Source organism: Parasteatoda tepidariorum, chromosome 10 (genome assembly GCF_982258835.1).
Source record: "Parasteatoda tepidariorum strain Cologne lab strain chromosome 10, Ptep-v5.0, whole genome shotgun sequence".
In the NCBI taxonomy this organism is placed as follows: domain Eukaryota; kingdom Metazoa; phylum Arthropoda; class Arachnida; order Araneae; family Theridiidae; genus Parasteatoda; species Parasteatoda tepidariorum.
This window is the reverse complement of record NC_141764.1, coordinates 66064603-66091457: the sequence shown is the minus strand read 5'-3', so window position 1 is coordinate 66091457 and position 26855 is coordinate 66064603. Positions and strand designations below refer to the sequence as shown.

At 26.3% G+C, this 26855-nt stretch overlaps 1 protein-coding gene across 8 annotated transcripts in view; it reads left to right on the top strand.

Annotated features, from left to right (window-relative positions):
* Nucleotides 1–26855, top strand: part of LOC107447672 (prominin-1-A) — a 106607-nt gene that overhangs the window by 58334 nt on the left and 21418 nt on the right. For 5 of the 8 annotated variants that reach the window (XR_015430004.1, XM_087154191.1, XM_087154194.1 and 2 more), the window contains exons 2-16: nucleotides 7616–7873; nucleotides 9528–9589; nucleotides 10266–10471; nucleotides 12308–12428; nucleotides 13281–13335; nucleotides 13454–13546; nucleotides 14369–14571; nucleotides 14662–14733; nucleotides 14989–15046; nucleotides 16518–16597; nucleotides 16677–16753; nucleotides 18775–18927; nucleotides 21940–22072; nucleotides 24132–24202; nucleotides 26619–26691. Coding sequence is in view for 6 of the 8 variants with exons in the window: in XM_087154191.1 (XP_087010317.1) it covers nucleotides 7636–7873; nucleotides 9528–9589; nucleotides 10266–10471; nucleotides 12308–12428; nucleotides 13281–13335; nucleotides 13454–13546; nucleotides 14369–14571; nucleotides 14662–14733; nucleotides 14989–15046; nucleotides 16518–16597; nucleotides 16677–16753; nucleotides 18775–18927; nucleotides 21940–22072; nucleotides 24132–24202; nucleotides 26619–26691 (1695 nt within the window). In the remaining 2 variants the exon portion in view is untranslated. Of the gene's footprint in view, nucleotides 1–5505; nucleotides 5839–7615; nucleotides 7874–9527; nucleotides 9590–10265; nucleotides 10472–12307; nucleotides 12429–13280; nucleotides 13336–13453; nucleotides 13547–14368; nucleotides 14572–14661; nucleotides 14734–14988; nucleotides 15047–16517; nucleotides 16598–16676; nucleotides 16754–18774; nucleotides 18928–21939; nucleotides 22073–24131; nucleotides 24203–26618; nucleotides 26692–26855 lie in introns of those variants that run through there. The other 3 variants (XR_015430005.1, XM_087154196.1, XM_087154192.1) reach the window with 2 other exon arrangements.

The window sequence follows — 26855 nt, the reverse complement described above, 5'->3', positions numbered from 1 at the left end:
ATGTAATTACCTACATTTAATCTGTGATACCATATCTTTATATTATCATTATGTATCGATATTTTAATGATTTATTTATTTATTATTATTTTTTTAAATTTATGAAAACTGAGTTTTACTTTAGTAAAATTTTCTTTGAAGTCAATGGGAATTAAAACTATGATAATTTTTTTCTTTAATAATTGTTAGCAATCTATTTGTGCAAATCTAATGCTCATTAATTCACAACAATAATTTTATTGCATGTCAATTTTTTTTAAAAATGGAGTAAAGAGGGGAGATTTAAAACAAAACATTGAATTTATAAATGGTTATAGTTCTAAAGGTCAAAATTAAATTAGAAAAATTAAGTTATGTACACATAAAAATAAAATTCATATATTATTGTCATTATTTTTCTTATAAGAATGACAGAATAAATAGTATTTTTCATTATTTAGAACATGTTTTGCATTGAAATGCATAATGTAATGAAAATATAATTTAATTATTCCCCCCCCCCGCTTTTTACTTTTTAAGAACAATTTCTATGTATAAATTTAATAAATAATAATTAAAAATGTTTTCTGTGCATTAAGGAAACCTTTGAAAGTTTAAATTTACCTATACAAGTTACTTTTTACCCCAATTTTTAGAGTGATAATTATTTTGAATGTAACCGATAGTGGAATAAGTGCATTATTTGAATTTATTTATACAACGAATCTTAAAAAGAATATTAATTAAAAAATTTTTTTTTACGTATTATAAAAAGTTTTCCCGGTATTTTTTTTTATTAGAAATTTCAATTTTATATATTTTTCCCCACTTTGATTGAAATTATATTCTTTTTTTTTTATATAAATGCGCAAGTATTAAAAATGCTTGCACTTTACACTTAATAGGTTTATTAAATCGACATTAATTTATTTATTAAGGCAAAGAAATTGATTAACGATAAATTTGCTAGCTAAATAAAAAGAAATGGTGATTTTTTTTAACTTATTTTAAATAGAATATTATATTAGATGAGATAAAATTTATCCTGACATTAAGTTTTAAATTAAACAGGCGTTTAATGCCAGGAACTATTCAGCATTTTTAGTACTTTTTCATATTTTTTCTTTCCATGTAGTTGGGTATGGTTTCAAGATAGCTTTTTCGTGTGTGGAATAAATAATTTATTCTTTAAATCAGAGTGTGGAAAATCCAGTTGCCTAGGCAACTAAACAACAATATTTTTTGATCTCTTTATTCTGTAATCAATATAGAAATAAAAACGTAATTCGGAGAAGAATCTAAAAGATAACAGGTAATTTTAGTACCTGTTTTGCATTTAGCAGTATGTTATCATTATTCTCTTATCTCTTCAGTTATCTCCAAATATACTGATGCAAAAGTAATTTTTCATAGCTTTCTTTTTCTTTCTTTCTTCTATCAATGTCCGTGGAACTTCACATATATGTTAGAATAAGTATGTTTTAGGTTTCCATTTGTTTTTTCTTGATTATGTTTTTAATTATTCATAATTTATTTTTTACTCACTTTTTTTTTTTACTTACTTTTCGATGATATAGTTTGCCCATAACGTTTTCCCAAGCTTTTCAGGCGTCCAGCTTTTTCCAAGCTTAAAGCCGTTGCCCAAAACCAATGATTGCGCACGATCAGCTTTTAGACTCAAATATCTACTAGGAAATTAACATTTCTTTTTGAATACCATCTGAATCGCCGTAACTTGTGGGGAGAAAAAAAATAATTAACCAATTAGTACATTTGCTGAAGATATCACAATGCTGAAAGATATATATACCAATAAAATTAATAAATTTAAAAAAAAATCCGTTTTTTGTTTTTCTTGTCCGATTTCACTGCAATTTTTTTAAAAAATATGTATCCTTTTGTCTCTTAAATTCTGAATACTTAATGGAGAGATTGATGTTTTATGTATTTTATTATTTTTCCGAACTTTTTTTTTTCTGCTCCAATTAATATTTTATTTTAAGAAATACATTTATTGTTATATTATACTTTGTATTCCTATCAAGTCATTGTTGACAGACATCTCATTATTTAAAGGGTGTATTCGGTATCTGATGAATATCCAATACAACCAAGCCTGCTACTACTGTTTATTATAAATCCACATCATAGAAGGGAGAGGCCGACAGTAAACCAGTTTAATCACGGATGTGACTATAATGTGACTTAAAAAAACATGGAACAAAAAAAAAATTCGCACCCATACTTTCCGTTTTTGCCGCCCTTCAAACCCCTTTTTATGCGTAATCATGAATTGCTTTCAATTATCCAACTTTTTTTTGCTATTATAGCCGTTACTGATTATAAATGCGTGATATGTGCTTGCTGTATTAACAATAGTGTTTCCCGCTCTGTGCTGTACCTCAAAAACATTCTATGTTTGCTCGACTTTTGTTCGAGTGGTTTTGCATGGGTGGGTTTTAGAAAAATTTTCCATTCTTGTGGTTTGGTGTACATTTAATCGGCGTAATGCATAGAATGTTGCTATTGAATAATATTTCTCTAAAATGTAATTTTCTAATTATTGAAAACATGAAAAGATATTCTTTATGAATTTTGTTTTTCTTTTCCTCTTTTACAATTTATATTGTAATATCAAACAATTCAATTTAATGGAGAGCATCGTGCAGAAAGTTGCAATATCATGGTTACTATATTCTCGATGATAAGCTTATTTGCTATGGTAAACAAGATCATTAATACCGATACTTATGGGTTATCGGGACTATGCGTTGACCACTGCTTTTTCGAGTCGTGTCCCGTACGTCCCCATGACTGATAAGTAAAAATTTTAATATTGCCAAAAATTATAGACACTTAATTCATCGCGATATCTTTCTCATTTGGCTAATTTATATTGGTCAATATTTTTGATACCCAAGTAAAGTTTCACAACACTCATAGTTATATCGCATTAAATAATCGTTATGTGTAATTGTCTCAAGCATCGTCTTTTTGGCATGTTTTCGATAATGATCACGATATTATCGTATTCGTAAATAATTATCACTAATGATCGTGATATTTCCGTATTTGATACGTCTATGTGTATTGTCGGTAACTGGTGACCTGCGTAATTGTTATGGTAACAAAACTTAAGCTTGCATTAGAATAGTATCGTTTTTTCTTTTTCTTTGAAAGATAGTGATTGATTTAAGTCAATATTTTACTTCAACATAATTGGCTACAAAATTTTTTGGAGAAAGGGATTGATGTTTGTTTAGTTTTCACGGAAAAGCAGTTTTCCCTGCTTTTGAGTAGGTTCGACCCAGTCCCAACTGTTTATAACTTTTTCCAGTTTAAATGCAAATTTTAAGCTTTAAAGGACAATAATAATAATAATAATGATAAAAAAAATGACGAATGAGAAGCAATTACGAAGCTGGTGAGCAGAGCGAACAGAGGGTTTAGCCTTATAGTATAATAAAAAAATAATGAATTTAAAAATTCATTCATTATTTTTTACCATTCAATTATTATTCATTCATAATCGGTCAAAACTTTTGTCCGATCCCTTAGCTAAATCATTGGGATGGTAATTTCAAGATTGCAGGTACCTATCATTATTAGATCTAAAATCCCATCATTAAAAAAAATTAGGCGTTCTTTTTGTGCATTGTAAATGGCATATGCATTGAATTGAAATTTAGAATAACAACCAGATACTGATTGTATGTTAACTATTCAAAATAAATTATTGTATTTTCACGGCTAATAAATAAATGAAGTAACGCCAAGTTACTTTATCTTTTTAGATGTATTGAAATACAAAAGAAAATAAAAACTTGTGAAATATTAAATAAATCTCTACTTTTTGCTTCCATATGCATCAATATTTTTTTTTTTTTTTTAAATAAATGATCACTATAAAACAGGTATCCATTGTTCGCTTCATTCATTTATATTTCATGAAGAGATTTAAAGTTAATATACTGATTCTTTGCTATTGTGTTCAGCTTTTTAGTTTAATAAGAAGATGCGATGATGAATAGGAGAAAAAATCGTTTTTTTTTAAATCGTGTTATTATACGATCTGGCAACTCCTCATTCAATCGCTTTGAAGCAGTGGGTGGAAGCTTTTGGTTGTTCGAAAAGCCTTGAAGTAAATCATCAGATAAAAGTCTTAAAAGTATTTTTGAAGGTCGCCAAATAGTTAGCTACCTAATGCATCATCTATGGCATTCAACTTTACAATGGTCTTTCATAAAATTTAATATATAATCCGTTTAGTTGTGTCGTGGTGAAATAAACACAATTGAGAAGTCTAATTAAAATCGTTTGAAAAGTTGTAACCGGTGAACGTTCGTATTTTACGTTTCAGCCTCATATAAGGTTATTAAAATCGACCATGTATGCATCTTATTGTTGTGATAATCTCTTTTACTAATAGTAGTACTGTTATGCTTATACAAATAAAGTTCAGTTATGTTAAAAATGATGAAATTTTTTTTAATGTAAGCGAAGAAAAGTTAAACTTATTTTCAATGCTAGGAAGGAAATGAATTTGTTACAAAGCTAATTAAATAAACATGAAGCTGATTTAAATTGATCGTTTGAACTTTGAAACAGATTAATTAAATTTGTTTGAAAAGTTCCAATAAGGGAATCTAACTTTGTATTATACATTTCACCTTTACAAGGTAATGAAAAACGACGACATCTATGCATCAACTTGTTATGCATAGATGTTATGATTATTACCATTTTTTTTAATATCGATAGAAATTTTACAAAATTTATGCAAAAAAAAAAAAAAAAAATCAGTTTTAATCTGCAGTTTCCTTGCTAATAATTTGTATCATTTCTTTCGGGATCTATATATTTTTTTCAGCTAATAAACATGGGTCCTATAATTCCGAAATGCTCTTAATACTTTTATTTAATTTGTTTCTCCGTTCCACATTTCTATTAAATTTTAGTCCGACATAGTATTTAACACCGTTTATTTTTATAACTTCACGTTCATAACTTTATTATTTGCTTATTTTTTGAAGTTAATTTTTCATCCCATCATTTTTTTCTTTTGTTTTTTGTAATTTTAGTAAATTTTTGCTGATTTTTTTTTTATTCATTTAGTAAAAAAGTTTAAAATTTTATCTTTTAAATTAAACGTTGAAAATTTAAAAAAAAGAATTCCAAGTTGCTGAATTATTTAAGAAAATTTTATGAACTTATACTTTTTAAATTATACAAACACGCTTAAAAAGTGAAGTTTTATTTAAATAATAATAATTAAAAACGAAGAATTATTTTAAAATATTTAGATCGATTTTAAAGTTATAAATATTTTTTACTTCCAAATAAAAATATTATTTATTCGATAACTAATTTTCAATAGTATTTTTTACCATCCACCATTATTAATCTTTCATCAAATCCGAACTGACCTTTTCTTATCACTTGATAGCCCGAAGGAAAAGCAAACATTTTAGTTTGGCTCTAAAGCATCCCACCATTTGGCGATCAAGGATATGAATTGGCGCATCTAGAGAATCACTCACCTTTCTGTTTCGTCTCCGTCTTGTTATGACGTCAGTCACGTGACTGTCATGGTTACGCGTCCCTGGCATCAGCTGGGTTTTTTAGAGATAATTTCTTACTTTCTCAACAAAACTAAGTACCGTTCAATCTTGATAGGTACTTGGAATTCAATAATGACACCCCAACACGCGAAATCCTTTTTGTGTTTATGAAATCACTTTTCATTTGAGCTCGAAACTACGCACACCTCTGTTGTTCTTTAGGAATGTGCCAAGTTCGCTTGTTTGGGTGTTTCGCGCTTGTGTTATTGAATGGAATCTTTAAGTGATATTGTATCAAGTGAGCTTCTTGAAAATCTTTCATAATTATTTTGATATAATTGAAACCATACACAGGAAGCACCTATAAATTTAATTACTTTAGAAACATTCGAATAGAATATTTTAATTAAGCCTATTAATTTTTTTTCTTTGTTGAAAATTGTATTATTGTGTATGAATTTTTAAAATAAAAGTTTTTCTAGAATAATTTTTAATCTAAGTTAAATTAACTTAATTTTTACATCTTGCTAATTAATGCGTGTCATATATTGATGGAGTTCGATAATAATCACTAAATATATATTATATGTCAACAATTTATATACTAACAATAATTAGAATTTTTAAATTAAGTTTTCTTTAAAATAGTATATATCTGTATCTTAGTTCCATTAACTTATGGTTTGAATCTTGCTAATCAATGCAGAACTTATATAGATAGATATCGATGATGATCATAAAATGTATAGTATGTCAACTATAGCATATACAACAATTATTAACATTTTTATGTATTTCGATATTTATTATAATGTTAATACTCTTTATTATTATTTTTATAATATATGAAATATAGTTATCTTACAAATATTTTATAACATAGATAAACAAAGATTTATCTATGTTATAAAATATTCCTTCTACCTTTAAATATTAATATTTTTTTATGGTAATTGCATTTAAATTTCCCCTACCTTATTTACTTAATTAAAAAAATTAATAATTTTTTAATAATTAATAACTATTTTATTTGTCAGTAATTTCGTACAATATTTTTATTTTATTTATTCCATCATAACAAATGATTACTTTTTTTTAAAAAACAAGTTTATTTACTATTGATAACTAAGTTTTTCATAGATTATTTTGATTACTTGCCTCTATGATTTGAGTAAAAGATAAGCATTTCAAATTAACATATATTCATTAGGTAGGTATATAGTAATTTTTAATTTGCAGTTGAGAATTAAGATTTTGCATATGAATTGATTTTGATTATTTGCTTTATATATTTTAATAATAAGCTACTGTGTTGTTTCAAAATTGTTTTAAGACATTGTTATTTTTTTCGAAACTATAATAAAGAAGTGAACTATCTGTAAAAGGAGGAAAATATCATAAATATAATGATTGCTCTTTTGTATATGGTGCTTTATGAGAAATTTTGTTGTTTTTATAAAATATAATTTTCGGGTTAAAAAAAGAAATAAAAACAATTCATTGCAAGCTGTAAATTAGTTGGAAGTTCATTTTAATATATTCCGTATTGAAAATAAGTATGCAGTAAATTTTTTTTAGAAATCATGATAGCTATGCAAAAGGCATTATTGAAAGAAATGCAATAAAATACATAATGTTTTAAAACTTAAGAGCAATAAGGTTTAGTTTCCTTACAGTAGACATGAGACAGACTATTGCAGTTTTAAGACTCACAATTAATTTCTCTTTTTTTTTTTTGTTAAATGATACTATAAATTTTTAATGGCATATTCTTTTATACAATCTCTAAAGACAGTATTACAACTGTTAATTTTTTGTTTTATGCATATTAAATAATTTTAGATTTGGGCTAAAACCTCCCTTATAACTCTGACTTAAACAGAGTTTTTTTTTTAAGGCTTGGCTTGTGTCTCTAAAAATGAGATAGAATTAATCTCTATCTCCTACATCGCTGTGCTTAAATGAGATAATCACTAATATCTATTTAAAAGAATAATATATATATATATATATGCACATATTTAAATTAGTTTAAATGGTATGATTTTAACATACATATATATTTTGTTTTTTAGGGTGATCAAAAGTTGTCAAAATGTATGATAGATTGTGCCTGTTAGTGTTTTTTGTTGGTATTATTCACTGTTCATCATCCCTTCATTCCACTAAATACACAGTGACAAATGAAGCGTCAACTGTGCCTTCGACCACTGATCATCCTATCAATAGAAAATTAGAACAATTTAAAATGATGGAAGAATCTTCATTGAAGGGCTGGTATGACATGGTGAACAAGTTTCTCTTAATTATAAAACCCAATGAAAAAACATTAGGTAAGGAACAAAAATTGTCTTTTTAACATTTTATAAAGAATTTCTTACTGAAGAATATTTTCCTTAGAATACATTCCTTAATAAAAAATACATGCCTTAGTAAAGAATACATTCCTTAGTAAAGAATACATTCCTTAGTAAAGAATATATTCCTTAGTAAAGAATATATTCCTTAGTAAAGAATATATTCCTTAGTAAAGAATACATTCCTTAGTAAAGAACATTTTCCATTGCTGGGAACAATGTATTCATTCATAATTTACATTTGATTTTGACAAATATGTTATTCTAATTTAATAAAATAGGTAAAAATATATGGTTTAAGGTAAGGCTCGAAACTTGTATTACCTTATATGCTTGGTGAACAAGTTTCTCTTAATTTTAAAACTCAAGGAAAAAACTAGGTAAATTGGCTTTTTGACATTTTGTAAATAATTTCTTACTGAAGAAAACATTCCTTAATAAAGAAAACATTCCTTAGTAAAGCATACTATTTTTAGTAAAGCATACTATTTTAAGTAAAGAATACATTCTTTAGTAAAGAATACATTCCTTAGTAAAGAATACATTCCTTAGTAAAGAATACATTCCTTAGTAAGGAATACATTCCTTAGTAAAGAATACATTCCTTAGTAAAGAATACATTCCTTGTTAACAGTCAACCTGTTTCAAGTGCTTAAAAACAGGCACCAATTTCAAGTCTTTATTAGAGGTGAATGAGAAAAAGCTAGTGATTTAAAATATATAAAGCATAAAGTTGTCATTAAAAAATAGAAAAATGAAGATGAAAAACTAAACTAAATGAACCACAGTAGCCAAGAGAGGGGGGAAAAAAAAAAGAATAAGAAAAACCACAGTGGAGGGAAAAGCAAATCCCGGAATGATTTCAGGGTCCATAGAGACAAATCAGAAACCCTGATTTGACCCTCTCCACTACTGTGCTTTTTCTTATATTTTGTTTTTCATTTTTTTCTCTTTTGGCCACTGCAGTTTTACTAGTTTTGTTTTTCACTTTGATTTTTACATTTTATTGGCAAAGTTACATTTTATATTATATTTCAAATTACTTTTGTTTCTTCTCTTTCACACCTGGCAAGTCTTGAAAATGGGTGCCTGTCTTTAAGCACTTGAAACATGACTATTGCGAAGCATGAATTGACTGCTATTTCAAATCTGCATATTTTTGAATCAAATGAAATTAATTTTTTATCAAGTAATAGTGTAAGAAATAGTTGCTTAATTTATATCAAAATAATAACACACATTTATAATGTGTTGAATATTTTGATACTCAGGATTTTAAAGTGGACATAGTTATAAATTTTCTAGATGCTTTATAAATTTCTTTGTTTTCATAATAAACTAAAATTTTTTTTTATGTTCATAATTTTTATGTAAAGTTTATACAAAGTAGAAATTTTTAACATAATTTGTTAAAGAAAATTGTTCTTTCAAGCAATAGATTTGTAGTTATTATTTAAATTATAAACATGAAAAGCCATGTTTACTGATTATACTTTGTAATGTGATCAAAACATTTTGTGTAGTTATGATGGTGCATTTGATATATAAATCATAAAATTTTGTTATTTAAGCTTTATATGTTCCTTTTGAAACTATCTTAATGTTTTTTTTCTTCATTTTCCCCCTTCAGATTATGTCATAGATATTGTTTCTGGAAAACATACATTATCTCCTCAAGAGACTGTTCTGAAGGTAATTTTGATTCTACCCATTGTTTTTATATTATTTGTTTTAACTCTCTTTTTCTTTTCTTTTACAGTACTGGGTAACAGACTAATAATCAAGTTATGGGGGAGGGAAATATATTACATGTGTTTTTGAGTCCTTATTTAAATTTTTGAAATGGGTTAAAGAATTGTAAAAATTTGATAATACAATAGTTACATTTTTTATTTTATTTTACCCTGCTTTATTAATATTAATTACCTTTGCTTTATTAATATTATTCAAAGATCTAAACTGAAAATGATGACCGAAAATGTTCCATTTGTTTAAAAATGATTTAGCTTTAAAATCTGTGATAAAGAAGTCCCCCCCCCAACTTTTTCTTAATCAAATTCAACTTAAGAACTGAAATCCTTTTTTTGGGCAACTTTTTTGATTTATTTTTCTTCAGAAGTATGACAGAAAAATGAATTTAAAATGGTATAATTATATCACTTACCAAAATCATTTAGAAGTATTTGGCCGTTGCTATGTAAGTATCATTTGTATATTGATTCCGAAGCTGAGAAAATATTGAGAGTTAAAAAAAATGTTTTTCCTTTAAGTTGTGAACCCTACTATATTTCATTTTATTTAATTTGCATTATTAAATTATTACTTTTATAAAATCTAAAATCTTTGATTAAATTTTCTATTTTAATAGTTGGCAGAAATGAACTATGCATTCCTGAGTATGGTTATCATTGGTATCATCTATATCATTGTTATGTTAATTTCCGGACTTTTCTTCTTTTGTTGTCGTTTTTGTGGACGTTGTGGTGCCAAAAATAGCCAAAAGCAACGACACACTGATAACTGCTGGAGGAATTTCCATAAGTTCTGTCTAATATTCATGATAGCTTTTCTTGTGTAAGTTAAATTTGCCTTTTTATTATTATTTTTTATACAGTTATGCATATCTTACAATTTTCAGACAATTATATTAAACTATATACAAACAATTATACATATCTTTAATTTTAACAACTTCAGCCATGTTTTTATATGTTAATTTAATTCACCTTTTTTTATTTATTTTTAACTTTTATCCTCATTTATCTGAATCTAATAAGTTACCCTTTAAAAATTGTTAATATTTTAAAGTCTTATGTTATTTGCTTGAAACTGCTAATGTAAATCTATGAAGTTTTAAAATATGTTCTTAAGATTAAATATTTAAATCCAGTAGTTATATTCAGATAATACATACACATATAGAATAGTCATATAGGATGGGATTGTAGTTTCTACTGATTTGAAATATTTTGTCTTTATTTGCTCTGATGTTCCTGATTTTTGTAGGCTTTCAGTATATTCCAATTTCTACTTAATACAAATTGCAAACCAGAGTTTAAAATAATCGACTTAAAGAATAGAAAGATGTGAATTTCTGACATAACATTTTTTATCTTAATTAATTGTGCTAACACGAATCACAAAATTCAGTTGTCCAAATTATCAATTTAGTTTCTCAGATAATACACACAAACACTTCCGGATTCAAAATATTTTGTCCTTATTTGTTCTGGTGTTCCTGATTTTAGTGGGCCCTCAATATATTCCAATTTCTACTTAATACAAATTACAAATTAGAATTCTAAAATAATAGAATTGAAAAATTTGAATTTTTGATTTGACATTTTTTATTTTAATTAATTGCGCTAACCACAAATTACAAAATTCAGCTTTTCGAAGTTGTAAATCCAATTTCTCACTTTTGGTCATTCTATGAAAAAGGAGCGCTACATTTTTGCTGCTGAAAATTTTTCTTAATAAATTTATTACTTATTGGAAAGTGGTGTGAAAGATAAACTTTTTAATATTTTTGAGAAGTAAATTTTTTTTTTGCTTGTACGTCAAATTGCAATGAAAACTTTGTTTTTAATTTTTTATACTTTTCATTTCATTTATTGCAAAATTGAAAGTACTTTTAAATGTCCATTTACTACAAGTATCTGTTAAATTTTTTTATTGTTATTTTTATTTTAATTGTTGTTTCCAGATTATGATTGAGTTTTTTTATTTGTTTACCTCTGTTTTTTAGCATGTGGATAATATGATTTATATGATATGTCATAATTTTTTCATAATTGCAATGATAATGACTGTCTAGGTTTCATAAATCACAATTCATAAAATATGTGAATATTAGTAATCTGCATTTGTAAATTGTTAAACAATCCTTTAATAATAAAAATGCTCGTGAACCATTTTTGTGACATAGCATAATAAAAGTGTACATTTCACAGACTGTCACCTTAGTTATTGTATAATTACCTTCCTGATGTCATGCATTTTTGTTTCCATCTGATATGTTTAATCAGAGTGGTGTGTAGTTACGGTGGTATATTTTTTACTTTAATGTCTTCATAGTTTAATGTTCAGTTACAGTTTAATGTTTGTTCATTAAAAAAATATTTATGAATTAAATCCTGTCCATTGTCTAATGTGTTTGATTTTCAGATTATCATTGATTCTGTGAGTGTCAGTTAATCAGGTTTCTAATATATCTACGAAATAAAATGTATATCAAAGTATTGTATATTGCAGTATCTATATTGTATGACTTATACTTTAATAATGTTTAAGATAGTTATTTTGGATCAAAACAAAATTATTTAAAATAAATAAATTTAGGATTTGGTTTTATATATATTATATAGTAGAGAATAATTTTTAATTTATTGATTCTATTTACATTTTTAGTGTACCTATTGTCTGCATGTGCATCATTAATCAACACATGATGCACTCATTCCCAAATGTTAAAGGAAATGTTACAGAAGTTTTTAATATTGTACATAATTTTGCCAATGATACTGACAAGGTGTGTATAAACTTTATGATTATTTACAAATTATAATTTCTTGCTATATTTTTTTCAAAACACAGTGATTGAATAATTAGCAATTGTTAGTTGAAGAAATATTTTCATTTAATTTGATTAAATCATCATTGGAATATGTAAAAACTAGCTTCATTGGAATGTGTAAAAACAAACATTTTATATTCAAAAGTACTTCTACCTGTTTTTTTTAAACTTATTTTATATGCTCTATACTTGGGATTTAGTATTTGCAGAATTAATTTTACAAATATTTTGCATTGAGTAACTATTCTCAAGCTAAGTGAAATTAGACTGTTAATGTAAACAAGGAAGATCAGATGTCAGGATCAGATCTAAGGAGATCAGATCTAAAACAGCATTTTCATTTCTTGATTCAGACTTTTTTTTAAAAAAAATTTAAAGGTAGGGGGTGAAGATGTTATTAACATGTTCTTCCATTGAGTTCTTTAATTGTATAGCTACATTTCCACTTTTTACTATTAACTTTAAAGAAAAGGAATCAACTTTAAACTTTTTTTAAAAAATGCTAGAGCTGTAAAGAATTTCATTATATATATTTTTTATAAAAAGCTGAAGTTGTCTCTTCCCTTTATGTTTTTTCTTCTCATGTTATCATGATTTTTATTGCAAGTTTAAATGAGAGTGCAAAACTTTATAAAATTCTAGACTTATTTTTTAAAAAAAAAATATTTAAATTTTATTTTACAAATATGTATATGGTGCAATTATTGTTATGTTTCTAATGATTTACTTGCAAATATTAATAATTTTATATTTAAGAATTATTTTTATTTTGACTAGTTTAAAAATTTATATTTTTCTGTTTTTTAGGATGTTGATAATGCTCTTAAAGAAGCACAGGGTAGTCCAATAAAAAACTATGAAGGTGATTTTCTGCTCTTTTTCTAAAAAAAAAAAAAAAAATTATAAAATAGAGTTGAAAGTAAAAATTACATACTCTTGAGTGTCAAAAATCTTTAAACTTATGTTATATTTTTTTCCAGCATTTAAGGCTAATTTTGTGGAACTAGTACATGAAAATATATCCAGCTCAATAGATCATGAGAAATTAGAAGACATAAAAAACATAGTTACTTGTAAGTATTTGTTATTTTTCAAGACAATTTTGAGACACATTCCTGTTTAAATACTAACCTTTTATATACTAACCTATATTTTAACCTTTAATTTTGTGAATTAATCCATGAATTATAAATTTCAATAAATTTATGTGTAATTCTTTTGAATAAGAAAAGAAAAATTGATTTGGGGGTACAAGAAATGATTTGCAAATAGCTGATTATAAATGATTTCAAATAAAATATGCCTTAATAAAATTGTGTTTTCTTTTTCTTTTTTGGCTTACAATTTTAAGTTTTCTTAGGAAAAGAGTTCTAAAGTAAATAGTAACTAAGTTAATTTTTTAAAATTTACTGAAAAATATATTTCATTATTTTTATTTAAACTAACAACTTCTAAATTTCCTCGTTTTTTTATTTTTAAATTTTTTATTTTTTAAAATTTTTTTTTCAACTTTATTTTATGACAATAAAAAACAGGTGATATTTTGAATATATAACATATCAGGTTGTGTGTCTGTTGTTTTACATTGTATGTTGAATTGGGTTGTGTAATATTTTGTATATTTTAGAAATTCACTATTCTGTTTTTTTTTTTTTTTTTTTTTTTTTAATGTTTGGCACAGCTCTGCTGTCATGAGAAGAACTTTGGAAATTTATCTTTGATACTTTTGAAAAAAAAAAAAAGAAAACATGCTAATATTTCTGCATTTTCATTGAAAATTTTTAAACTCTTAGTGAATAATTTTTCAGGACATAGTAGTTAAGTAGAAGTTATTTTCATGAATAAAAAATTATCTACTGCATTATATCATTAATTACTGTTTAATTAATTTTTAGGGGTCTTGTCTGTTGAAAACCAATATGATGCTGTAGTCAATGCATCTATATTATCTGACGCTGTAAAACATCTGAAGTCTAGCATTTCAAGCATAAGGGAACATATGAAGAGTATTCATAACTGTACAAATTCTAACAAAAAACTGTGCCAATTGACTTTGCAGGATTTGCCTATAGAACGCATCAATATTGATGATGCTTATGTAAGATCATACTTCCTTTTTTAAATTGTAATTTTGTAAACATTTATTATTATTTAAATGAACTTATTTTTGTTGATAATTTTATTCCAGACTCATGTTCATGAGGAATTTCAGAAACTCATTAAAGCAAACTTCGATCAATTAAGAAGTGTAATAGATCAGGTAAATATGATTTCATAATTTTATTAATATACCTACCAAATATATTAGCATTATATTTAAGAAAATCCTCTACAGTGATATAAATTCTATTGACTCTACCTTTTTATAAAATAATCAGAAATAAGAATGCAGTGAATTTCATGTTAAAAACCTGCACTCTATTGTGTTTTGTTAATCTATGTTATCTTAATGTATTTTTTATAAGATTATAGTAAGCTGCATTTAATTAAAATTGTGATTTTTTTTTTATTTCAGATACAAAATAACACCTTTTTAAGAAATAAGATAGAACAGGAGAGTGAAAGTTTGAAACGTAAATATTTTTAATTTGTTGTTTAAAAATGAGATTAATTAGATGTGATTCAATTTTAGTGATCATGCATAAAAATGCTGTTTTTAAGTTGTTTTTTTTATAGTTAACTTATTATGAATTTTAACCTTTATTTCCAAAGTCCTCTGCTTTGCCATTTATTGATTAATAATCGTTTATTCACACTTGATGTTGTGACACTTTAAAAATTACCACACGCAACAAAATACTTCTATTTTACAGGCTTATTTGTTATACATTATTGTATCAAAGTTTGCATCTTTTTTGAAGATTAGTATTAAAATAGTGTTTAATAAGAAGCAGTTTAAAAGATTAGTAGTTTTAATTGCTATCATGCAACATTAATTTGATTAGATTATTATCTTTATAAATATTAGTTAAAGGTGTTTTTGCCAATGTCATAAAATTTAAAAAAAAAAAAATAATTACAGAAATTTTTTTTCCTTACATTTATTTTGAAAGCTTACTTGCCTTTAACAAAGCTTGCTAAGCAAAGTTTTTTAAGCAGTTAAAATTTCGTTATTAAATTGTAATTTTTATTACATAGCATTATGTTAGTTTCTTATCAAATATGGAGAAAGATTTGGATGGAGAAAGTTTATAAGGTTACATGGGTTACACAAACTGGAAGTGCCTTAGTATACTTTCTGTTTGATTTGTTTGTTTCTATCTTTTTTCCGCTTATTATTTAACATCAGACTTAGTTTACCTCTAATACCATATTTTGAATATAAGCGATGTGACTTGCAAGGTAGTAGCAACATTTTGGCCTTGCATGCGTCATTTTAGCCTGCTTAATTCTTTTCAAATAAATCTTGTATTCCTCAAAGACTGGGGCATCTTTATATTTTAGCTTGTAAACTGCATCATATTAAAAGCATAATCTTTATTTTTAGTAGTCATTTGCTCGGTAGTAGTAGAAACATTCCAGCATGACAGCGAACACTGCATATTATTACAGCATCTGCAGATTATTTTTCATTGAAATTTTATTTTTAAGGGACAAACAACAAAAATGTGGGAAACTGCTAAGGCCTTTTTAAAACATCTCGAAACTTGTTTAGAAAATAAATTAAAAGGCTGAATTTAGATTTTTTTAAAAAAAACAACTTTTATCTGTAGACTTAACTAAATGAGGATTTTTTTTCTTTAGTATTGTATAAAAATCAACTTGAATTTTATCTAGTTTTTATGTATATTTTTTAAAAACATTACCTTTGCAAATTTTGCTACATGTATGTTAGATGAAGCTGTATTTTTACAATAATATCTGACTGCATTGAGGTCGAAGAATAATTTTGATTCTTGATGAGATTGTTAGACATTCACTTTGTAAACTCAGCTATCAGGGTCATTTGAATTAATAAAATGCAATCTGTGGAAAAGGTTTACACCAACCTAATAATTTTTTTTTATTAGTGTAAGTAATTTTATTCTCTTAATGTTATTTTAGGTTTTGTTGAAGAAGCTACTACAGATGATAAAACTGTTGCTAAGAAAATTAAAGAAGAAACGAAATATTATACTGATAAGGTTAGTATTTATTTTCTTTTTAGTTTGTTATATCACTAAAATTAATTCAATGGTCGTACTTATTCATATCAAATTACAGATGAGAAAATTTTCTAAAATTGGAAAGGAAGAATTGGAAAGTCGTTTTAAAGAAACTGATGGAATTGAACCATACAGGTATTTATTAAAGAGAAAGCTTAGTTTTAAATCGAGCTATCATTTATTTTTCTCTTACATCATAAAAATCTTTGGTTTAATCTTTGTGCCATGCAACGTTGACTCAGCCTTTCATTCCTTCAGTGGGTCGATAAAATGAGTACCAAGCATGCTTGGGAACTAAACACTGGAGGTTCCGCGTTCGGCTGACCAATCTGCTGAAACATCTGCTCTTGTACTTCAGAGCCCAAGGTCAAGAAAACTGAGATGGGAACAGTAGACCTTGTTTTCTATGGGCTGTCAGGCCACTGAGTATAGTTTTATACCAGGGATGGGCAAACTACGGCCCGCGAACCAACTGTGGCCCACCGGAAAGTCTTATCCGGCCCGTGGATAGAATTTGAACTTGCCAATGCGTGGAGAATATAAACGATATACATCCATTTTCTTGTCTGTGTTTAAAGCTATTTTCGTTCTTTCTTTTTTAACAAAGTTACAGATGATGACATTTTTACTTTCTCTATTTTTGTCCTACAAAGCATAAATTGATGGAAATAGCTAACACAGACAGCTTCAATTGGTAAAATGTTGAAAGAAGAAGTTCTTTACAGAATAGCCGTAGATTGGCGCCATCTAAAGCAGTTGTTTCTAAGTATGCCAATGTTTGAGTTTTACAAATCATTACCAAAAGTTAGTTTCCCAAATTTAATGAATCATACCCAGAAAATCAGTGCCATATATGCTTCATCTTATATATGTGAACAAGTGTTTGCAATGATGAACCTTAGAAAAAATCATTTCAGAAGTAGACTAATAACTAAACATTTAGCCAAGTTCCTTAAAATAAGTGCATCTCACTTGGAACCTCAATATAAGGAACTTTTAAAAATGAAGTCACAATTTCATTAATCTCATTGAATATTTAAATTAAAACTTGTATATTGTTTTTTTATTTTATTTATTTTAGCAATTTTTATCTGACCCACCAAACTTTTTTTTCTCGATCTTTTGCCTTCAACTAAAAAAGATTGCCCACCCCTGTTTTATACCATTAAAAATATTACAACTTGTTTAAATGTTTTTTTTTTAAATGAAATTCTGATTTATAATTAAACAGGGTAAAATATTTAAAAATTTTAACTGTGCATAAAATAATCATAATTTATTTGCGTTAATAAAAAATAATATAAATGCTAATAATAAAATAATGATAGTATACATAATAACGATAGTCTACATAGGCACTTATTCTTTTAATGTTAATTAAAAGCATGTTAATGTCACATGAAATTTTAAGAAAAGCAAATTTACTTTTAAGAAAAATCTAAAGTAATTCTCAATTTCAAGAAAAATGATGTTATGAATAATAGATGATGTTATGAATAATAGTTTTTTTTAAAGTTGCTTTATATTAATTATTTTAATTATCACTTTATTGTTTTGGAAGCACGAATTTTGTGACTTCAAAGAATTTTTAGAAATTGAAAACTTTTACAGAGTTATGTATTTTTATCAGAATATTTGGCCTGATAATCAGCTGAATATTCAACCAAATATTCGGCAAAGTATTTTTTTGAAAAGTACATTTAAAGAAAGTTTTTTTGGGGGAATCAGAATAGATTTACTAAAGAATAATTTACTTGTTAATTTATGCTCTAGATTATTTTATACTGAACCATTAGTTATGCACTGCTGATTTTTAAGAAAAATTATATTCAGGCAAGTCTATTTCATAATTTTTTGCAAAATTTTTTACCTTCAAGAATTGGAATTTTTTTCTGTTTTTGTTTCTGCTGTTTTCCTGTTCTAATTATAGTGCTGCATTATAACAGAGTGTCTCTTATAAACTTTATTTTTTATTGTAGCTTTTTCCTGTGCAGTAAGTCGCATGATTTCAAAATCAAATATCGAAATTAATATTCGTGCGATTTAAAAATCATACGAATATTCACTTAATTAAAATAAATAAATGTTCATATTCACACAACCTAGCTACTATTCTGGGTTGTTGGTATTTATAGCTCTGAATGCTCTTATTTTAGGTGGTGGGTTATGTTTGGGATAGCATTGGTTTTATTGCTGCCTGTATTACTACTCACACTTGGACTTGTGTGTGGGTGTTGTGGGCATGAAAAAGAACGCCACCCAACAAAGAGGTCATCTGCATCTAACTGTGCTGGATATTGCTTTATTTTGTAAGTGTTTTTAATTAAGTCATTAGTATTTTTATTCAAACTGATGCAATATTTTTTGTCTTTAATGTAGTCCTCTGTAGTAATCTTTTGTTATTTAATTTAAATTTATTTTGTAGATTGGAATGTTCATTTTAAATTTGTATGTTACTTTGGGGTGTTGTTTCCTTGAGCCATTTTAAGGAGGAAAAAAAAACACAGTTTTGAAAATATATGATATATTTTAAAAATCAATAATTTTATATCAGAGTTAGTATTTATATAAAATTTTCCTTTTAATATTTATATGGAATGATATATAATCTTTCAAGACTAATTTTATTATGATTCTTTTGTGCATTATACAACATAATTTCACCTTATACAAATTATTGCCAACATTTATACATGCAGGGTATCTGCGTCATGATTTAAAAATTTTTAAAAAAAAATCATGATAAGTCATGGATTTAGGTCGCCGAAAAGTCTAAGTTTTAAAATCGAATTTACGCCCCTCCCCCCATTTCATGGTGTTCCGAATATCTGAATTCGTAACAAAATCTCAACTCACAGTCATATTTGATTAATATATTAAATTGTTTTTATCGTATTCTTTAAAAATTATGGTGTTCTTTCAAAAAATGAAAGAAAAAACATAATTTCTAGAGCGAATTATCTTTTAAACTTCTGTGATTTCAGAATTTTTGTTATTATTTTTTATTTTATCAATTTAAAATTCTAGCTGAAGCAAGCCAGTCATTGGCGAATTTTTTTATTCCGAAATGAGGATAGAAAAATCCTGAGTATTTCTTTCCTTTCCGATGAACGAGAAAAGTATCTTTAGAATGTAATTGTGCAGGAAAAAAATTTGCTTTTGTATTTTTTTCAGCTATTTTATTGCTTCAACTCTTTCTTTACTCCGTTTTCTAAATTTCAAATCTATAAATATGAAGATGCAGAGTATAGCAGTTTTGGTTATACCTATCATTTCAATGAATGTTATTATAATGCTTTTTTAAATTTATTGTTGTGTTTTTGTCGGAGAAAATAGTAACTTCGTTAAGTTGTGAAAAATTCTTGGAATTAGTCATGGAAAGTCATGAATTTGAAAATCTAAAATGTAGCAGATACCCTGTACATGTCAGCTTTATTAAATTATTAACATAAATTAAATATGTAATTTTTTATTTGGTTAAATTATTTCATACATGGCAGCATTTTTACTCTCATTACTTGTAACAAAAATTGAAATGAAAACTACTTACTTTTACTTGTACTTCATTACTTTTTAAATTTAGTACCTTTACTTGTTTTTTCGTCACTTTGTTTGTAAAAAATTTAAATATTTGTAACGAAAATGTTGAAAGAAATGTAAATTGAAATAAACATAAATTGAAACTCCTTTTTATATGCAAACATTGAATTTTGATTTCTGATTTAGTTTCTGGAATTTTTCAATATTCACTGTTTAAAGTAATTTTATAACATTTTTTCATGCATTTTGAATTTTTATACACTTAAATTTTTATACACTTAAATTTTTATACACTTAAATTTTTATACACTTAAATTAAAATTCAATGTAATTTAAACTAAAAAAATATTTTTCTTTCAATATTCTAATAAAATTTAAAAATAATTTGAATTTGCAATTTTCTCGAAATGTACTTAAGAATCGTTATTATATTTTCTTTCTTCTGTACTTGAATTTTGATATACTCGATTTACACTTTTTACTCGATTCTTTTAAAAATATCATTCCCATGTATGATTTCTTTCTATGTAAAATCATTCCCATGTATGTTCTTTATGTTTGTTACCCTATGTTTTATTAAAAGATAAAATAATTTTATTTTTTTATTTACTATGATTATTAAAACATCAGTATGGCTAAATTATAGTTATTTTAGAGAAAATTTAAGAACAAAATCATAATTAAGTTTATGTGCGCAATACTTCGTTGACAGGCAATTTTACTCAGAAACTGTCATGTCACTAATTGTTATATTTCATACGCGATGCACAGATTTTGCACTTAAATTTTGTATAAATACTTTTGTTTTCTTAATAATCAATGTAACGGCAAACTTTTAAATTCAATACAGGGGTACAACTCATTAATTCAGTGCTGCAACTAATCAGACTTTATCTCTGTATAATAGATGTCTTAATGTTTAATTTGTAATTTAAAAATGCCTAATAAAGAAGAATGATTTTCGTTGTTTGATCGTATCTCTGCAGTTTTCCCTGTTTTAGTTACAATGGCGATGTAAAAGAATTTTCATTATTACAACACAGCATGATAACTAGTTACATAATTTCATTGTTAGTGGGATAGACTAATGGTCATCAAATAATATGATACTGACCAATATCCTCAGTGGTAGATGGATCATGGGTTAGAGTCCCCTTGCAGTTAGGCTAACTGTGGGAGGTTTCATGGTTTTCCTCATCATGTAATGCAAATGTGGACTAGTTATATCAAAAAGTCCTTCACGAAGGCAAATTTCTCCCAATGCTTGATCCAGGGGTTCCTTGTCTTCTGGATTGTGTTCAAAATTACAAGGCTACGGAGTTGAACATTCGTAGACGTAAACCCAAGATATTGTGTAAGCTGTTCAAAGACAGTTATAAAACAAACAAAATGTCATTCTTGTATACTTTTTAAAAAATTTTTTTTATTTCATGATTAGAATAAAAAATTTTTAATTCCAAGAACTGTTGAAATTTCCCAAATATCTGTGGTTGTATACTACACGCTTAACTCAATGAATTCATAATACTTATATAGGATGTTTTAAATAAATTGCATTTTTCACAGTATTATTTACTAAAATAATGTAATTTATATACTTGTAAATTTTTGTTTGCTTTAAGTTAATTTCTTTTGTTTCTTGATCTGATGGTTTGTCATGAGTTAAATGAAAATTTAGAGATAAGCAATGCAAGATTTTTACATTAAAACTTATCAAAGGAATTTTTTTGAAATATTATATTCTTATGTTTTATGTTTTGTTTTTTGTTTATAATTTTCAGGGCTGTTTATTACTTTTTCTTGGTATCTTCAGTGTTAATGTTAGCTACAGTTGCTCTTTTTATTGTTGGAGGAAATATGCAGTCATTTGTTTGCATTCCACTGTATGAAGAAAAGTTTACTCTTTTAGACGATGTAAGTATTCTATAGTTTATACTTAAGTTTAATCTTGATTTAAAGTGTCTTTGCAGGGATACTTGTTATAAAATTTTCAGTATACTTTTCAATATTTAAAATTTTTTTCTGCAGTTCTTTTTCAATAAATATAAACAAAAGATTACAGCAATTTTCAAAAATTACTATGTATCCTGATTTAGACAAAACTGCTTTGTGTATCTGATGTTAAATTATTTAAAAATGATTTAATTTTACTAATCCTAATACTTTGATAGAAATGAAATAAACTTCTTTAATTGTTAATTTATTTGTAATTTCAAAATCTCATTGAAATTATCAACTTCATAATTATGTTATTACTTAGCATTTCAAAACAAAGCCCATGAGCATGCAATATATTAAAATATTGTATTTCATGGTTTTGTTCTTGTTATATCTCGAAAGGTTGCTATGAAAATAATCCAGGGGTCGTCCTGGTATGAAAATAATCCCAATTTTATTTGGGATTTATCACTAGTTTTCTGTTTAAATTTCTATTGAATGTTTGAGCAATGTCTGACACCTAAAGATTGTTAAACACAGTGTTAATTAAAACTCAAAAGTTTTATTTATTTAATTTTGAAACTATTATTAGGAAATTGATGTGTGGGGAAATATTGAAAAACTGTTAAATATTTTTTTTGGAAGATTCATTTTTCAAATTCATGTAAGGACTTCTGGTGGTTTGGAAATGAAATGTCCCTAAAAAATTATATACTAAAAGTAAATATGCTAGAATTCTTTTTATTTTTTATACTTAGATGTTATTCCATGTGTTACATTTCTTGTGCCATAAATATGGAAATTTTCAGCCAAAAAAGGGTTGCATGTTTTTACTTTCTGATTAAATATTAAAGGTTCTTCAATGCTTTTTTTTCCGCACAAAAGGAAAAAAACAGAAAAGCGTGCCTTAAACTTTAAGCCACACTTCAATTTTAAGCTGTATTTACTATTGTACCAAAAAGAATTGCCTGGCTAAAATATTAAAAATATAAATTGCCAATTTTATGAGGTTCTTTCGCTTCGATAAAAATTGTTAGAATCAATGAATAATTCTCAATTTTCGCATCATTTTACAAGTCCAATAAATATTGGATTGCAGTACTTTTTGAACATTGAAAAATAGGTGTTAAATGCTTAGGGTTCACACCAGCAATGAAAATTTAGTGGTCCAGTGGGACCACCTTGGTATTTATTTGGTGGTCCAAAAAATTGCTATGGTAGACAAACTTGAGAAAAATTGAACTTAACAATTACATAATTACAATAACATGTTATGATGCTCATCAAAAATTATTAATTGCCTTCTATAACAACCTAAAACTAATAGGTTCATTCGCCCATAATGATTGAAAATTAGTACCTAGTTATTAAAATTAAGAGTAAAATGATATTAGTAAATAGATTCAACATAAAGATTAAAACACTGAGACCAAATAAATGAAGAAAACAGAGAAAGTAAGAATTAACAAAATATTGTACTAAAAATTGATTAACTAAAAATTATAAAATTTTAAATAAAGTCTAAAAGGGAAAAAATATTATTTTATTGATGAACAATTTACTGCCTGTACATGAAGGCAAAACACAGCACAACATGTAAATTTGAAATCTAAACGTTTAATTTTAAAAAGTTTTGTTCCAGACATTTTCTGTTATTCCATTTGAATACCACATATTTGAATTTCATTCCACACATCAAAAAAAAAAAAATTTATACAAAATTTTTTTTCTTAATGTGTGGAATTTGATGCAAAAAAAACTATTTTTCGTTACTATTTTGTAAATTAACAAACAAATTTCAAGACATTAATTTGTAGAAAATTTAGCAAAAATTTTTGACATGTCATCTTACTGGCTTGAACCCTACAAATACTTTTTATATTTACTAAATTTCTTTCATTTATACTGACTAAATTGAACAGTTCCTAACTTAATGAGTAATTGTGACAAAATTATGACAGTTATAAAAATAAGATATTATTCACTAATATGTGTTTTTGACAATTAATATTTATTTATATCTATCTTTCCTTAGATAACCCGAAAGATATCAACTATCGAAAATAACACTATATTACAGCGACTGAAGCCAAGTAAATTCTTAAAGTAAGTCTTACTTTTGTGATTTGCTTTAATGTATTGATTTTATTTATGTGTTCAATAATAAGAGGAACTTAAGTACAAATTTTTTTTTGTAGGTATGGTGTTAAAATGTTCTGATTGTTTTTATTACAAAATAAGAAAAGGATAGAATAAAACCACTTTTAAATTAATACATAAATACATTGTACCATCATTATATCTTTCATTATTTTTTATGTATAATGAAAGATTAGTGTAATTTAATGAAATAATTTTAAGGAAATAAAACAATTCTAAAGTAGTATTTATCTAAACAGTAGTAAGATGAAAGAGGAAAGTACTCTTTTTGATCGATAGCTACAGTTTTTGAGGAAAAATGTGGAAACAACAGCAATAAATTGCACAATAAAAAAATATAAATACCTGAAAGTTCTTACCTTTAAAATTATACCATTAGTGGAGTCACTCATTTTAAGTACCTGGACACATTAATAACAATATAAAGTTTTTTTAAATTTTTTTTTTTTTAATTTCCAATGGCAGGGCATGAACAAGAAATAACACAGAAAACAAATGCAAAGACAAAACAGGTGAATAAATAAACTAAACAGAACGACCGAAGTCATTGCCCTAAAAGTTCTCTGGCTTGCCAATAAAGCGACGATTCAGAGCCGGAATGCAATGCAGCACAGCGGCAGAGGTGGGTCCTATTCATGGGCTCTGCCAAGTTGCAGAGCGGACAGTCAATTTAGAATACCGATGCGGTGCAAGTGTTCAGCCAGACAGTCGTGGCCCGTTAGGAGTCGAAACTGTGCCACAACTTCACGGCGTGGACCATTAGGGATATTTAGGAGGTCATCTTTCCACCGCTTGGCTTTTATTCTTTTTTGTAATTTGGAAGCAAGAGTTCTTTTATCTTATATATTCTTTTATCTTAACAATATAAAGTTAAAAGCCGAAATTGGAAACCAAATTTTGATGGCTAATGGATGTTACTTTGGATTGAAGAACCAATTGAAATCTAAATTTATCTCCATGAATAATAAAGTAAGTTTATATAAAACATTCATTAGATCAATTATTTTGTATGTAAGCAAGACTTTGGCACTTAATAAAGCTGAAGAAAATAGTTTACTCACTTTTGAAAGAAAAATCCTACTAAACATTATGGACAACCAAACGTTTTGAGAGTTATTAAGTCATACAGGATCAGATGGCTGGGACATGTTTTTGTCGAGATGATTCTGATCCAGCTGAAAAACTAACATTTTTAAAGATTGAGGGTACTAGGAAAAGAGGACGACCAGCATTAAGGCGGTTGAACTGTGTGGAGAAGGACCTAAAAGTATTGGGAGTGAATCCATAGAGAAATCTAGCTACAAGTCAAACTGTCTGGAAGAGGTATATGTAGAAAGCCTTGAGCTGCACTAGGCTGTAGTGCTGTTAAAGAAGAAGGAAAGTCCAAATAACTATTATTAGTTTGGAAATCTTAATCCACAATATTTCAGTGTGTGTAATTAACTTGCTCTTATTTTTTTTATCAGTAGAAAGACTGAAAATGCTTTGTAACTAGACATTCTGGCTTAAGTGGCCTTTCCTAGATTTTTTTCTGTTTAAGAGCAATTATATGTCTAAAATACTAAATAATCATTTGATGTAGATATTGTAGAGGCTCATTAATAGAATTCTTTGCGATTTTTTGTTCCTATCAGGATAATGAAAATTTTTGATTTATAGGAACATCATGATGTCAAAAATGCTAGTATTGTTGTTTAGTTAACTGTTTCCACTTTTTACAAAATAATAATTTCAGGCGTTTAAAAACAAACTCAAGTACTTTTTCAATTGATGAAATTGAAATTTTAGGATATTAATCGAAGCTCTTCATATAACTGCAGAATAAAATTTAAAAAAACATAAACGCTGTGCAATTAGCCTCCTTTTTCCTTTTTCTCTTTATATATATAAATTGAGACATTGGAGATATTTCTTAAACCATATTTTAACAATAATTAAAACATGTTTTATTGAATATCGCAAAATACTTAATGGGCCACTATGGCAATCTATCTAGTTATAAGATTCAATATTTGTGCTCATATGAGGTAATCATGATTAAATACACACTTAAATAGGATCATGATCCTATTTGAGTGTATTCATGTATTATTTTCTCTCATTCAGATAATTAATTTTGGAATTGCTGAAAAAATGAAAAGGAAGACACTCTGTCTTTCTAATGTGAAGCACTTGTATTTTTATTTACTTTTAAATTACAATTTTAAATATTTTATTTACTTTAAGAATTTAATTTTTTTGGTAAATATTTTGTTAGTTGACACAAATATTTAGTTTAAATGTGAAGTTAAATTTTCTTGAATTTTTTTGTTTTGTTCTAAAAACTTGAATTTAATTCATTTCTGTTATCTTTTTATTTTAGCGATTGCTATCATGACCAAAGCATAATTTATGCTATTGGATTTCTTGATCAAAATGACTCTATGTCTTATGAGGTAATTACTATTTTTATTATGCAAAAAAATATCTGTTAAAATTAAATTTGTTTAGATTTGGTTTGTGTAGTTATATGAATGCACAGTGGAGTTTTTCTATAATGAAATAGTTCTAGTTGAACAATTTACTTTTAAAGAACATTTTGTTATATTTATTTAGATAA